Raw genomic sequence first — 15037 nt, 5'->3', positions numbered from 1 at the left:
AGGTTGACATGTTTTCTACTTGCTGTAAGAGCATATCACTTTGTGATGAATGGCAATTAACTGCATAAACCTGAAAATCACTTTTAAAACAGTTAAAAGTTTCTGGCATATGTTTCAGAAAGTTAAAACAATAACAACTTCAAATTAAATATGCCAATAACTGTAAAACTGGATCAATATACAGTTTTAAGAGGTGTTATAGTTTCATCTACAGTAACTTGCCTTTTTTATTTCCAAATGTAAACTAACCTGTGGTGTATAACCTTATATATTAGTAAGGTTTTTTTAGAGATCAATGTTGAAGGTCATACAGTGATCTATAGTTGTTAACTTCAATGTCATTTGGTCTCTAATGGAGATTTCCCATTGGTAATCCTACCATGTCTTCATATATTCATAACCTAAATGTTACCAAAATCAGCAAATTAGGGAATTCCTTACTTCTTTTATCACACTTTCCTTTTTCCTTCAGGTTTAATAATGTAAATTATAAAAGACACTAATATTAATGAATTTTCTTATTTTATTAAGAAGTTTGTACATAAATAGACTTAAACATACAAGACAAAATAATATGTCTCTGTAAAATGAGAAGATAAAGCTTAAACATTTTGTGACATTTCTATATGAAAGCACTGTTAATCTCTGTTTCAAACAGTTTATCAGTCATAAGACACCAGGTCATACTCATACAGCAAAGAATACACAATTGGCAGAACTTATTAAGATAATGTGAAAATGAAACAAAACTGTACTAGTATTAAGCTTTATGGCACGTATATGAAACTACAAAAGATCTAAAACCAAAACTCATAATGCCTTATAATCATGCCGAAGCATTTCCATATTCGTTAAAAATTATATAATAATCAAGGCATTGTTACATAGTGTGTAAAAAACGTATGATGACCATTCTAGATAATTTTAGAAGTACTAACAAGGTTAAAAGTCAGGGAGAATATATTTTAAGTCATTGTACCCATTTAAGTAACAAAAACAGAGATCTAAAACTTGAGTTTCAATAAATTCTCATGAGTTTAGTTTGGTGTAATAAACTGTGCCTCAACAATGCTAATAAATGAATATAATGATATTATCTTTAACAGTATGCATGCATATTTGTATGTTTACCGATACTATATGTATGTGCCAAATATATTTTACAAAATATACTACATGACTTTTTCATATAACTGAACTTCTTTGTGTAAGTTGGATAGAATATCAAGTGTATCTCAGAATATTAATAGAAAAAGAAGGGAATGTATGTTAAATAAATGAAAGACCAAATAAACCTTCATTTAATATTGGTAACCTAAACTATAACTGGTTACCAATTTTGAATACTGTTAAAATTGTAGGAGATGTATGAAATCCTACATACATATTGCTTATTACAGTCAATAAATTTGTATCACTTTTTATCATTTAAGAAATACTATAGCTAGAACACTTCCTCTTTTCTTAAACAACTAGATATAGTATAAGTGATATTTTGTGCAACATTGATTTCATATCACATGACCTTTCGTCATAATTTGGGGCTTGTTTAGGGATAGAAAATAAGTTTTATTTCTGTATTAACAACTTCATAACTAAAATTGTTGTCATTTTAATTGCAGAGTGAAAACACTATCAGGTCAATGTCAGATAATATAACTATCTTGTATTAAGCATGGGGATCGTTGAATAGTTCAGTAAACCTGCTGTTCCCCATTTCCTAAGCCTCACGCCAAAAAGTTAATAATTTACATACATTGACCTTATATTGTATTACACAGCAGGTTTCATCCAAAACATTCTTCTATATTTTCACTGGATAATTTAATCTTTGTATTAAAAAAGAAAAAAAATCTTCAAGGTAAAATTTTTACAACAGTATACAATGTATTCATCTATTCAAATCATATTTTAAACATACCCTCAAAAAAGACATTCCAAAATCTATCATAGCTTTTAAATGTAAAAAAAAATTTCATGTGACATCAATTTAATTCAATTTCTTATTAGTTTTAATAGTAAAAAAAATCAACCTTCATGACCTTAAAACAAATCAATATGTTTCTCTGACATACATTTATACTAAACATGAACCATTTACATATTACAGAGTTCAAGTTGGAAATATATATTCATATAGCCATGATAAACTAATCATTTTTAAGAGTTTAAGTAGATAAGAAATAACCATGAATTATAAAAATAATTTATGAACTGGATGTTTGTGATCGAAGAAGAAAATGTAAAATATATCATATAGGTTCCCTTAAGTGCAATTTTCCTTAAATCAAAGAAAAGATAAATGAACCCTTATTGCCTATTAAGTTTTTTATACGGACTACTCACTACTATATTTGTAAATGAATGCATTCAAACATTTTAAAGTATGGTAAAGCTATTTGTTTTAATAATATTCTAGTAGATGTATATTACTTAACCTTAATTCAAATAAAATTCAGTTGATGTTTTCCAAAAAAGATATAAAGTTTTTAATTTGAAGCTTATTAATTTTAAAAGACCGTGAAAAAAAATTTGATCTAAATTTGATTGAAACTTGTACTGATGTTTACTGAGTGAGGAGGATACCTTACAAGCCCTACTCTCCTAAGATCATAAAAGCTAATAAAATGTCAATTACTGAATGCATTACAAAGACAAAACAGTGTCTTAACAGTCTGTGGAAGCTCTATTCACAAAGCATGCTGGTGTCACATACTCCAAACAAATAATCTATTTTAAAACAACCAGTTTAAATGACAAACAGTTTGAAAGACACAATGTAAAACGAAACATAAAATTTGGTCTTCTTCTGTCTTCTGCAGAGACGCCATAATTCCGTGTTATTCTGTTCTCCGTTCTCATCTGTTGTCTTTAGTTGTCTCCCTTGACAGATCAAATGGTATAGTGACCATCAGTTCTATAATTTTACCAGCTGAGGTTACCTGAAAAATATTTCAATGACACCTGATTCAACATTGGTAACAGTAAAATAGTATTGTGTTTCAATTTTTTTACATCCTGCTAATTAATACATTTTGTATTTTCTTTGTTATAAATTCCATGTATAAAAGTTAAACTAAATATCACCTAAAACTCTTGATTTTACTAATTAAACTTGGTGTAAAGTAAAAACTTGGTTGTGTGTGGGAGAATTGATTCATTATCAGCTGGACTAATTTCTAAAAGCCCTGGAAAACGATAGTTTTAAAAATTGCTGCTTTAATAAATACCACTTGCCATCAGATTTGTGACATGCACAGAATTGGGCATATTTTTGCTTAAAATATTATATTCAACTTTTAAAAGTCTTATTAAAGCATGAAATCATGACTTTCTGAGTGATGAAAATAGATTTTACTGACACTTAGCTTAATTTAAACACTTACAAGTCTGGTTCAAGTCTTGAAGGACTTTGCTTCTGCTGATTTCAATCTTTTATCCTGCAAAAAAAAAAAAAAAAAAATTCTAAATCGACTTCTTTTATAATCAACTACCCTTAAACATAATGAAATTGAAAATCATTCCATTTTTTTTCAGAGAAAAATGTTATACTAACAAATTACACATGATTTGCATTTGACAAATTTAAAAGCCCTCATCATATTTTGTATTCCCCACGGCCCAGCACAATTTTTTTCAACCATCTCATATTAATCTTGATTTTCTTTATAGAAATTAGTCTTAAATGTGCTTTTCATAAATTTTAATTGATTAACAACATCTTCCCAATGGATTAAGCCTTATAAGGTATATGCATATATCTGTATAATAAAAACTATACTGAATGAAAAATTAAGATGAAAATTGATTGTATCTCAAAAACAAGGACTTGAAAGATAAATAACAAACAAAAAGGATCAATTTCAATGAATTTACCAATCGTTTACCCTAGCTTAGGTTAGATAAAAATTAAACACTTTAAAAATGGTAACTCATATTCATCAATATATTATACAATGCATGACATATGTTTCAGCCTAGAGAAAAACACATATCTAAAATATGTAGACTTAATTGTAAATATTTTCTCCAGGCCTTTTACTTGATGCAATTAATTGAGAACTGTAAAATTGTACTATTTCAAAAGCTTTTTGGATATAAGCAATAGCCTTACTCAAAACAACACTTTACTGAAATTTAATTATCAAAAAAAATGTTGCTCACATGTATCTACCTAGTTGACTAACAGGGAGGAACTACATTGTATAACTATCTGCAGAGCAGGACATATACCAGGTAACCCCCTGGCTCACTATTTTGTTAGTCATTCATATTGTTTTTTATGAAATATATAGATATAATGATGGATAATGAATGTTTCATTAATGTTTCATGGTAAAATATCAAAACAATAGATAAAAAAGAAAAGTTTCCTGTAAGAATTTAATGAGTTCCAAATAGCATACTCTTAAAATTCTGCACGGTCAAAGTATCACAAATTTCTATGTGCAAAGGGGAATAACTCTAGGACTTGTCAAAAAACTTGGATGTCCTACTCATATGTACAACTTCTTGTAAAGTTCTAACCATGTGCTAAGTTTCATATATGAGTATTATGAGAAGATCCTCTCACAAGTTGAACATACTGAATATAAAAAAAAATCAAGGGCAAAGTGTTTAGCTGTGGTATAGAAATGGACTTGTCAAAGAATTTGGATGTCCTTCTAACATGAGCATAGATCATGTTTTGATCTTGCAATGTACAAAGTTTCAAGTCATCTGATGAGACTGCAAGCATGAATCACTTGTTTTGTCCACAGATTCAATAGTATAAAATTCTATAATTGAGTGCACCATTTTAGAAAAAGTTAATGGAGAAAAAAAATCCTAAATTTGAAGTTAGTTAAAATTAAAGACAGGATTAATTAACGTTATGTTAGTAAGGACAAATGTTCAGACAAAGACAGACTTCCTCCCCAAACTTTAGGGTGTTATTATTGTTTTGAAATACTTTATTAAATTATCTGTTAATTCAAATCTAATTTGGATAAGTAATTATTGTACAAGTTTACTTACTCTATGTTTTGGACATAGAAGGGAATAATTTTCCTCATCTAAGAAACAACCTAAAAAATATAAATATATAATTATTATTAATTAAACACCAAATTTGAATTCTTGGAATAAATTATACTAACATAAACATTTATTTACATTGAACCCTCTATTATATGAGTCTTTTTCATTCTGTAAAATATCTTTTCTCTGTTGTAATCTTCTTAAATTCAGATAATTGGCAGTTGGTTTGTCATTACTATCTTGACTATGTTAAAAATTAAGAAAAAAAAATAATGTTCTCTTTTAACTTCATTGCTGATCAAATTATAATTAACCAAATGGTAATCATGATAGTAGATTTTAGTTCTGTTAAATCTATTGCAACTTCTAAGATCCTTCCACCGTTAAAAGCTTGATTTCTAGAACAGACACCAGTTTTTTGTGTAAGACCATATAATGGCTAATAAATGTTTTTTAGTTGTTGCTTTTTGTATGTTATCGAGTTGCTGTCTCATTGACTTATACCTACATCTCTTCTTATTCAAAGAATGAAGTTTCTTTTCTCTAATCTTATATTAAAACATGTAAATCAAAGAGTAAATAAAAGATACTGTGAAAATCATAAACAGAAAAGAAAGCCTCAAGTTTCATGATAAAGAAGAATTCCTTTGATATAATATTTCATTTGACAATATAATAACCTATTTGCAGTAATGCAGAATGGACTTGACCATGTTTACTTTACCTGATTCAATGCCACAGTAATAATGGAATTTTTGGGAACAACCTTTATGTAGACAGCCTACCATAGCACCAGTTTCTTTACAATATGTACAAACCTGCAAATTAAATCATGTTACATGTATATACACCATTCATTGTATTTCAGATTTTATATTAATTTTCATTTATCATGCATTGTTCTATATAGTCCCCTGAACTTTGTAAATTGTCAATCAAATTAGTTTGTTTTTTATCATGTTTTTATAAGAATAAAATTGTTTAATTAAAACCAGAGTTTTCTTTCTAATATTAAAAGTACTAATATTCATGAACAGTCTGATTGTGATGTAACTATACCAGAAATAATTTTATCTTCTTTATGCAAAAGGAGATTTTTTTGAAAAGGTGATAGCTGAACCCGTAAAATATCCTTCTCTTTTCTTTTTTTTTTTTTTTTTTTTTAAGTTTTGTGTCGAAGCTTCCTTGTTTTATTCTCAGCAGTTTTATTTACTGCTAACAAAAACCTTGAACTGTTTATAAAAACAAGAGCTGCCACACTAAATGCATAGTCTTCAATATTTTCTTTAAAGTGAATGAACTCTGAAACAAAGGTTAAGGCCATATATACATTTTATAAATATTCTAATGCATGTCTCCTTACGTAAATCTATACATATATTGTTGACTATCAATTATTGTTAGTTACTGAGGAACAAATCTTATCTTATACATTAACATTACAACTGGAGTGATTATAATGTTCAGGTCAACCGTCATACAACATGTCAAAACAACATGTATTTGTTACAGAAAAGACACATGTATGTGTGTCAAAAAGATATTATTCAAAACTATAACATTAATTATTAAGTCTCCAAAATGTTTTTGTTAGACTGTAGTTTAATTGTATTAATTCAGCATAGGAGAGATGTTTAAAGCAGTCAGTTTACATCTACTACATTTAATTAAATATTCTTGATGATTTTAACCAGACATTAAATCGATCTCATACATAATCAACAAAAACAAAATCCTAACAGGGAGTTTCAAATGCAGTTACGGGCATGCATTAACAATTCAATACACCCTGACATATTGACCTACCAATATTTTTGTTGACTATTTTTATTGGGTTCCTATCTCATAATCAATTCTCTTTAATGTTTCAGCCTATTTCATTTATACTAGGATAGATGAAACATATTTTCATCTTTTGATATAATGATTTTTTTGGTATCATTTTTTGTTTTCATATTATTCATAATGATTTTTTTTATTGTTTTTTTATTTCTAAGGTTAATCATACTGCAAACCAAAATAGTTAAATTTATAACAACTGGTAGCTTGAATAAAGAAAACGCCCAAGTCCCAGATAACTGAATAAATATACTCACTGTAGAAGAAGCTATATCTGTGGCTTCCTGTAACCCATACATTTTGGCACCAATCAACAGGACCCCATCAGCCCATGCAGCACAGTCTTCATGAACCCAGATCTCGTTAGGTTTCATGGAGTCCTTACTTTTTCGCCTGCCTTTGGAATTAGACTTTGAATCAACACTAACACTTTGTCTTTTTTGTTTACCTTTTTTGTCATTAGAACTACTGCCCTCATCCTCCGGTAAATTACCTTCCGTATAATATGGTCCAAATAAATCTCCTAAAAATTTGTAACTACTATGCTTCTTACATAAAGCACAAACCCATGAAGTGTTCTCTCCTGCAAGTGAAGCAGGCACATGAACAGACTTTTCAGAAGGTAATTTAGACACTTGTACAGTTGAAACCCTCACAGTTGACCTCTTATTTTTGGCAGTTTTATCACTATTCTCCTCTATGAGCTGATTGACAACTGAACACTTTTCTTTTGGTGTCCCAGAATCTTTAATCCTTAAAATAGGACCCTTTTCTTTAACTGGCACCTCAGGCTTCTTTTTTCCGTTCTGTTTCATCAAGTTCATTGTTTTTTTTAATTTCATATTTTTAATTGAGTCATCTAGCAATTTTCCACGAGACTTTGATTTACCAGCTTTTGAAACTTTTAGTTTCGATTTAGTTCGAGGTTTAGCTTTTTGCACTAAAGGTTTATTTTCACACTGAGATTTTGAGGTTGAAGCCACTGGAAGAAATGAGGAGGATTGTTTAGTTATAGGCTTAAATGTTATAATATCAGAACCATCACCTAAGTTATCAGAACTGTCTATTATATCTATACAGATTTCCTTTGAATCTAAGGAATCCATTTGTGAGTCTTCATTTTCTTCTTTGATTTGCACCTTTGATTTGATATCACCACTTAATTTACTTTTTCTTCTAGTAACTATAGTCTTTTCAACTTCAGGTTCTTCAACAGACACTAATATCTCAGGTTCTATCTTAGTTTTAGTTGGCAACTTTTTATCAACACTTATTTTTTGTTTACCTTGATCTATTTTGCCAGTTTCTTCTTCTTCATCTGAATCTAAAATAATTTCTTCTGATTTGATAATGCAGTTAAATTTTGCCTCAGTTTTTTCATTTTTCTTACATTTTTTGTCATTTTCTTCTACATCATCTGAATCGAGATTAACATCTTCCGATTTGACTTTTGTGTTTGCCTTTATACATGATGTATCACCACTAGGTTTACGCTTCCTTTTGCTTTTCCTTTCAATCTTAGTTTCTTCTTCAGAATCTAGTGCAAAATCATCCCCTAAATACATTTCATCTCCATATTTAGAAGTTGCAGTTCTTCTTCTTTTAGAACGACCATTTCCTTTTTGGTTTTCAGACTTATCTTTCGATCCTTGTCCAAGAGTATCAGAAATGACATTTCTACTGCATCTGTTTTTAAATGGCTTAGATCCTGTATTTTTCTTTCTATGTCCTGGGTTTGAACTAGGGCCATTTACAGTTTTAGGAATAGACTGTATAATATCACAGTCAAATCCTTTACTCATGTCACTATCTAAACTATTCCTATCAAGACTTTCTTCATCAGAGATATCAAAAGTATCGTTATCTGATACAGATACATGTGAATTGATATCACGATGAATTTTACTGTACCTACTATAAGTATACTTCACATCCTTACGAACCATGAGAATTCCCTCATCACCACTATCTGAATCATCAACATAAAATGGTGAGGCACTTGCCACTCTGGGCGGAATCTCTCTCAAATGCCGCTTATTATCAGCTTTTTCATCATTTTTATGTCTCTGATCTGTTTTATGATTGAGAAGAGAATCAGAATCCATTTCTAGAATTTCTATATTTGGTTCACTTTTGATAAACAAATCTTTTTTGTTCAGTTCAAGATCACTACTATTATCTTCTGAATCGTCAATACCATTAACCATACTTTTAACTTCATCTTTCCGACATTCTGAACTGATATCAGGTTTAGACTGGTCATCACAGTGTGTATTATCACAACCATTGACTATAGACTTATCACAGATATTTTCAACAGATTCTGACTCCAGTCTCGATACCTGGTCATCTTGTAACCTTTCTATACTGTCTGTTAAGTCACATGACTTTTGTTCTCTATCATGTGACTTTACTACAGTCTGTTCTAATCTATTCGTTTCACTTTCACATACAGATTTTTCTTGTATTTTCTGTTCTTTATGTAAATTATCTGCAAGTTCAGAATTGTGTAACTTATCTGAAGACTTTGGTATACAATCTATGTGATCAGTAGACTTTGGAATACCATTTATTTGTTCACTAACAACAGTTGCATGAACAATTGAGTCTGATACCTCTTTTGTTTCAATACTGGCTTGCAAATTATTAAAAGAATTTTCTGATGTTTCAGATTTCTTATGTGTTTCGGGAACATTTTTTGAAGACTCAAAATTTGTTACTCGTTCCGAAAATTCACAATTTGTTCCTTGAACACGTTCTAAAGGTGGTTGTTTATCTGTTTCTGTATTACATGGTTGCCCTAAATATTTCAGTTTTTGATGTTCAAAATCAACATTAGTTTTGATAGTATTTTCAGATGACTTTTTCACTGCATCATCAGCATAGCTATCAACAACTGTGTTTAATGCTGTCTTTTGGACTGCACAGCTATTTTCAGAACTTGTACACAGATTAGTTTGTATACCTGAATTATTGTCCATTTCATCACAATTTTTTCCATCAGTGCAATTATTTACCGATGCCGCCTCACTGATGGTTGAATTCCAGTCGACATCGCTACTCACGTTTTTTTGGGTCTGATTAGGTGAAGGGGAAGAATCATTAACAATACTTTTGGGATCCACTACCTGCCTATCAGGTAACATACACAGCTTTTGTAAAGACTGCAATGGGTTATTAGCAGTAAAATTAGCTGCAGCCACATTTTCATTCAGATAACTTTTCTGATTTTGTTGTTTATAATGCGGTGACTGAATTCCTTGAGGACTTAACGGATTATTTTTAGGTGAGAAGCCCATTTGATGTTGAGGTGGAGATTGTACCATTTGTTGACCAGTGGTTACATGCAGCTGTTGGTTGATTGGTGTATTAACTGGTGACTGCATGTGACAAGGGGATCTCATACTACCAGCAGGCGAGGGAACAGGTGATCTTATATTCCCACAACCAGATGGACTATGAATAGATCGTGGACTGGAATTTGGCATACTGTGACTGCTGTGTTGTGAGGCTGGACTATGCATGTACATTGACCCTGGACTTACAGGAGAAGTCCTTGCTGCATGGGTGTTATGCTGAGATGGATTTGGATAATTAAACTGCCGATTCATTTGTTCTGTATTATTCATATGATTAGGCATGTTATAATGAGCAGAGACAGGCACGTGATAAGGTGCTTGTCGATTTTTTGACAAAGGCACCTGAACAGTTTGACTTGGTTGATATGATGCTGCCATCTGGAGGATATTGTTAGCTACTTCCTGTGGATTCTGGTGACGAGAATGTACATGTGAAGTAGCAGTAGTAGGTTGGCGAACTTGAGTTCTGTTTTGGTTATTATAATTCATCATAGGACCATATGTACTATTTTGTTGGTTGTACTGTCCCATGTGATAAGGTCCCTGGTTTTGGTACGGTGACGATGGATACTGCTGAGATTGAGGCTGAGGTTGTTGTTGTTGTTGCTGTTGTTGTTGGTAAATACTGTCCATCATGTGTCCACGGTGTGATGTCATAATGTTTCCCTGGTTGTTGTTGTTATTGTATCCAACTTGGGCCATGCTATAATTAGGATTCATTCCACTCTGAAACAAAAAAATAAACATTTATATAACTGTTATTGCAGGGTTTATCATCATTAAAATATACACATTGAATACAGATAGAAAGTTTAGAGGTAATATGGAACACCTAAGAAGGGGGTCACATGGTAAATGTTTATTTTCATGCAACATTTTTCAGAAATTTTATTTCACATGCTTCGTGTTTTGACGTTTTATTTCTTGTATTCACATGTTTCCCTTATTCATTTTCTGTGTTTCGTATCAGTGCTCTTAGTTTTTCCTGCATTTGATTTAAAAGTAAAACAGGACTAATTCAAAGTCTGTGTGGTATAATAAGTTCTGAAACTTGTGTAATCATATAGAACTTTATGTGTATTGACTTTGTTGCCATTCTATTGCATATGCCTGGTATGCAATGAAGTCCATCAAATTACTAAGATTTTTTTTTCCAAAGTCAGATGCAACTGGTGAACACTATAAGGTGATGCAGGGTCTTCATGTCTAATTCATTTTTTTGTTCAACATTATTGTGATTTTTATTTCATGTGTTTCTGTGTTCAGTATAATAATTGTTTTTACCACCTTCTTAATATAAGGCTGTAAAAAGAATATATTTGAGAAATTCTTCTGTAAATTCACAAATTATTGTGAGGTTTTTATAAAAAAAAAAAAAAAAAAAATTAATTTTTTTAATAGTCAGTTCTAAATCAATCCTAATTCTATTTCATTTTTGAATGATAGTTTTTCATATGTGACGTCATGCTGTTTCTAAATTTCATAAATTCAAATGTGGCATAACGTTTCTGCCTTTTCGCCATCGTATGTGACGTCACAATTTTTTTAATTACGTTGACGCCGGACTGATTCGGATGTGTGTCTATTTTGTGATAAACTTGGGTTTAGTTTTCTGTAATTAGTTAATATTTCAGTTTCATTATGTATATCTCTTTCATATTCATTTGTTAAAATTTACTGTTTGCAATAGCATTAAGTATTCTATATAATAAGGATGTTCTTATCCCGTGCATAAAAACAATGCCGTATTTGTCAAAACCTTTTCAACTTTTGATCTTCAGTGTTGTACAACTTTGTACCTTTTTCACGTTCGATCTTTTATATCTAGGCGTTATGTATTCAGGTTTAGTTTTCTGTAATTAGTTAATACTTTAGTTTCTTTGTGTATATCTCTTTCATATTCATTTGATAAAATTTACTGTTTGCAATAGCATGAATTGTTCTATATGATAAGAATGTTCTTATCCCGGGCATAAAAACAATGCCGTACTTTGCGAGACCTTTTCAACTTTTGATCTTCAGTGCTGTACAACTTTGTACTTTTTTCACTTTCGATCTTTTATATATCTGGGCGTCACTGGTGAGTCTTGTGTGGACAAGGCTCGTTTTTGGCGTATTGAATTTTAAACCTGAGGCTTTTTGTTATCTATTAATCATGTTTTTCTGTGTCTAATATGTTCTCCTATTTATTTGTATTGTAGTCCTGTAATATTATGTTGTCATTTCAATGTTATATTTAACTTTGCCATTAAAGTGCGAGGTTTGGCATGCCTTAAAACCAGACTCAACCCACCACTTTTATTCCCCTTTAAAAGTGTCTTGTACCAAGTCAGGAAGATGGTCATTGTTATAATATTGTTTGTTTCTCTTTGTGTTGCATTTTAACGTTGAGTCGTTTGTGTTTTCTCTTATTTTTGAGTTATTGAGATAAGACTTGGCACGGTACTTGTCTATCCCAAATTCATGTATTTGGTTTTCATGTTACATTTGTTATTCTCGTGGTGTTTTGTCTGATGATTGGTCTGTTTCTGTGTGTGTTGCGTTTCGGTGTTGTGTCGTTGTTCTCCTCTTATATTTAATGCGTTTCGCTCGGTTTTGGTTTGTTACCCCGATTTTGTTTTTTGTCCATGGATTTATGAGTTTTGAACAGCGGTATACTACTGTTGCCTTTATTTAAATGCAAATAATGTAACTGGATGAGTATTCTCATTTATGTCTTTTCTGGAAAAATCCCAAAAATAAATATAAGTTTTAAACATGATTATAAATATATCAGTTAGAAGATTTTTATACAATATTTTATTTATGCAGTAGTGCAATGTTCCTTTCAGTCCAATTTAAAAAAAAAAGTGAAAATAATTTTGTATTTCCTCTAACAACCAGTTAAAATTTGAGCCATATAATAAAACATATTCAACACATCTAAACTTAGCAAAAACTAATTGAGTCAGCACAAAAATTAGTGTCACTCAGGTTAAAAGAAATGCAGATATTTTTACAATGTTTAAAGACATAATTCATAGCATTCTAAAAATAATATGTGGTTCAAGAGCACTTTCAGTTAGTACAATAATAAGACATCCTCATAATTAGACAAATGTTAGACATTTCAGTCAGTTGGATAATGGGAGACAAACCACTTGTGAAATTTTAATAAAAGAACATTTTGTCCACAACTGATCATCATACATGACATGGTGTGATTTAATCATTATAAGAATGAATTAAGATGATGTAATTTTATATTCAATCTTATTTTCAACCTTGTATAATTGTATAATTTCCTGCATACTTTCCTGTATAATCAATTTAAATGCTTCCCTACTTCATATTTTATATTGTACCTTTTAATATTGTGTGAATGAGCATCAAATACTAAGACATCTACTTAATCTTCTTTTCAACAAATGCCAAGTTTGATGTACAATTTTTCTGAATTTTTAACTTAATTTCTACATCATGTACATGGAAAGGCTTCTAATATTGTTTGGAAAAAGATAAATGCACACCTTACAAATACAAAGACTCCATAGACCAGTCGGTAACAAAAACCACGTGTCTGACTGAACCCAGTGACTAGTAAAAATTAGCTCACTCAGGCTAGTAGACAATACAACAAAAACTTAATAGAAGCTGATAAACTGAACTTTATTTTTACATAATATAACTTGGTATATCAGAGATATATGTCTTGCCTTTTAGTTATTTGATAGTAAAATGCAAATTTAGGAATTAAAATTTTAAAATAGACATATTTCCACATGCAAAGTGTGCAAAATATTCAAATTCAGTCCATACATGTAAACTAATTTAAACTCTCAAGGCTAATAGATCACAACTGATGAAGCAGGGTCAAATAATCTCCAGAAGAATGAGATGGGCCAATGCATATCAAATATTAATGACCTACCACTCGTGGTTCCCATAACTTGACCCAATCACAAACTACATGTCAGTTAAAGTGAGACTAACTCATTGGAATCAAAATTTGAATTTGAAAAGGTTGATAATTATAATTCAAGTCAACAAAACAAAACATGGAAAGCAGCTTTATAGAAATCTAAATCATATATTGTAGGCAGAAATCTTTCAGGATTTGTACTTCAGTTATATGCATTGACTAACTACCAGTAATCATGGTAATTGTAAATTGCTAACATTTGTAAATTGATTATCCAGACAACTTTTTAAAAATCTGTTTTAAAGTAAATTGAGCAAAGTAGAATGATTTAAAATAAAACCGGTTTTAAACCTTGAACAAACCAGATTGACAATACAAAGTACACAAACAAATGTAAACCACATGTTAATTCTTCAGGATAAACCATTTAAACATGGCAAATCATGATGTAACTGTCAACCTTATATGACAGTGGAACCTTGATTAACAGGAATTGTAAGGTTACATCTCTACTAAGGTCATATGTCAAGGTTTTTATTGCATAAAACTCTAAACAGAGTACAGGCCTGCTTATGCGTTTCATTTCATTAATTAGTATACATATCAAAATATGTTATCTGTTGTAGCTGAAGACATTTTACCCCTGAAATGTCATACAGAGACAAATTGCTGAAACTGAATCAAGTTATTAATAAACATCATTGTTGAAGGCCGGAAGGTGACCTTTAGTTGTTAATTTCTGTGTCATTTTGCATGGTCTCTGGTGAAGAGTTGTCTTATTTTCAATTATACAACATCTTTTTTATATATCCCTTGTGCCAAAACTCAAATAGACAGTGATACAATGTACTATAAATAGGAATTGTACTTGATTGGAAAAAATATTGAATATCATGGGTAAACAACAAATCATTATATA

At 30.5% G+C, this 15037-nt stretch overlaps 1 protein-coding gene across 1 annotated transcript in view; it reads right to left on the bottom strand.

Annotated features, from left to right (window-relative positions):
* Positions 1-505: 505 nt before the first annotated feature.
* LOC134725315 (uncharacterized) overlaps positions 506-15037 on the bottom strand; it is a 30372-nt gene continuing 15840 nt past the window's right edge. The window contains exons 4-8 of the mRNA XM_063589030.1: positions 7116-10943; positions 5744-5837; positions 5017-5066; positions 3387-3440; positions 506-2942 (exon numbers count right to left, since the gene is read on the bottom strand). Coding sequence (XP_063445100.1) covers positions 3396-3440; positions 5017-5066; positions 5744-5837; positions 7116-10943 — 4017 coding nt within the window. The 3' untranslated portion in view covers positions 506-2942; positions 3387-3395. The remainder of the gene's footprint in view (positions 2943-3386; positions 3441-5016; positions 5067-5743; positions 5838-7115; positions 10944-15037) is intronic.

Source organism: Mytilus trossulus, chromosome 7 (genome assembly GCF_036588685.1).
Source record: "Mytilus trossulus isolate FHL-02 chromosome 7, PNRI_Mtr1.1.1.hap1, whole genome shotgun sequence".
Taxonomy (NCBI): Eukaryota; Metazoa; Mollusca; class Bivalvia; order Mytilida; family Mytilidae; genus Mytilus; species Mytilus trossulus.
This window is presented reverse-complemented; position numbering and strand designations above follow the sequence as displayed.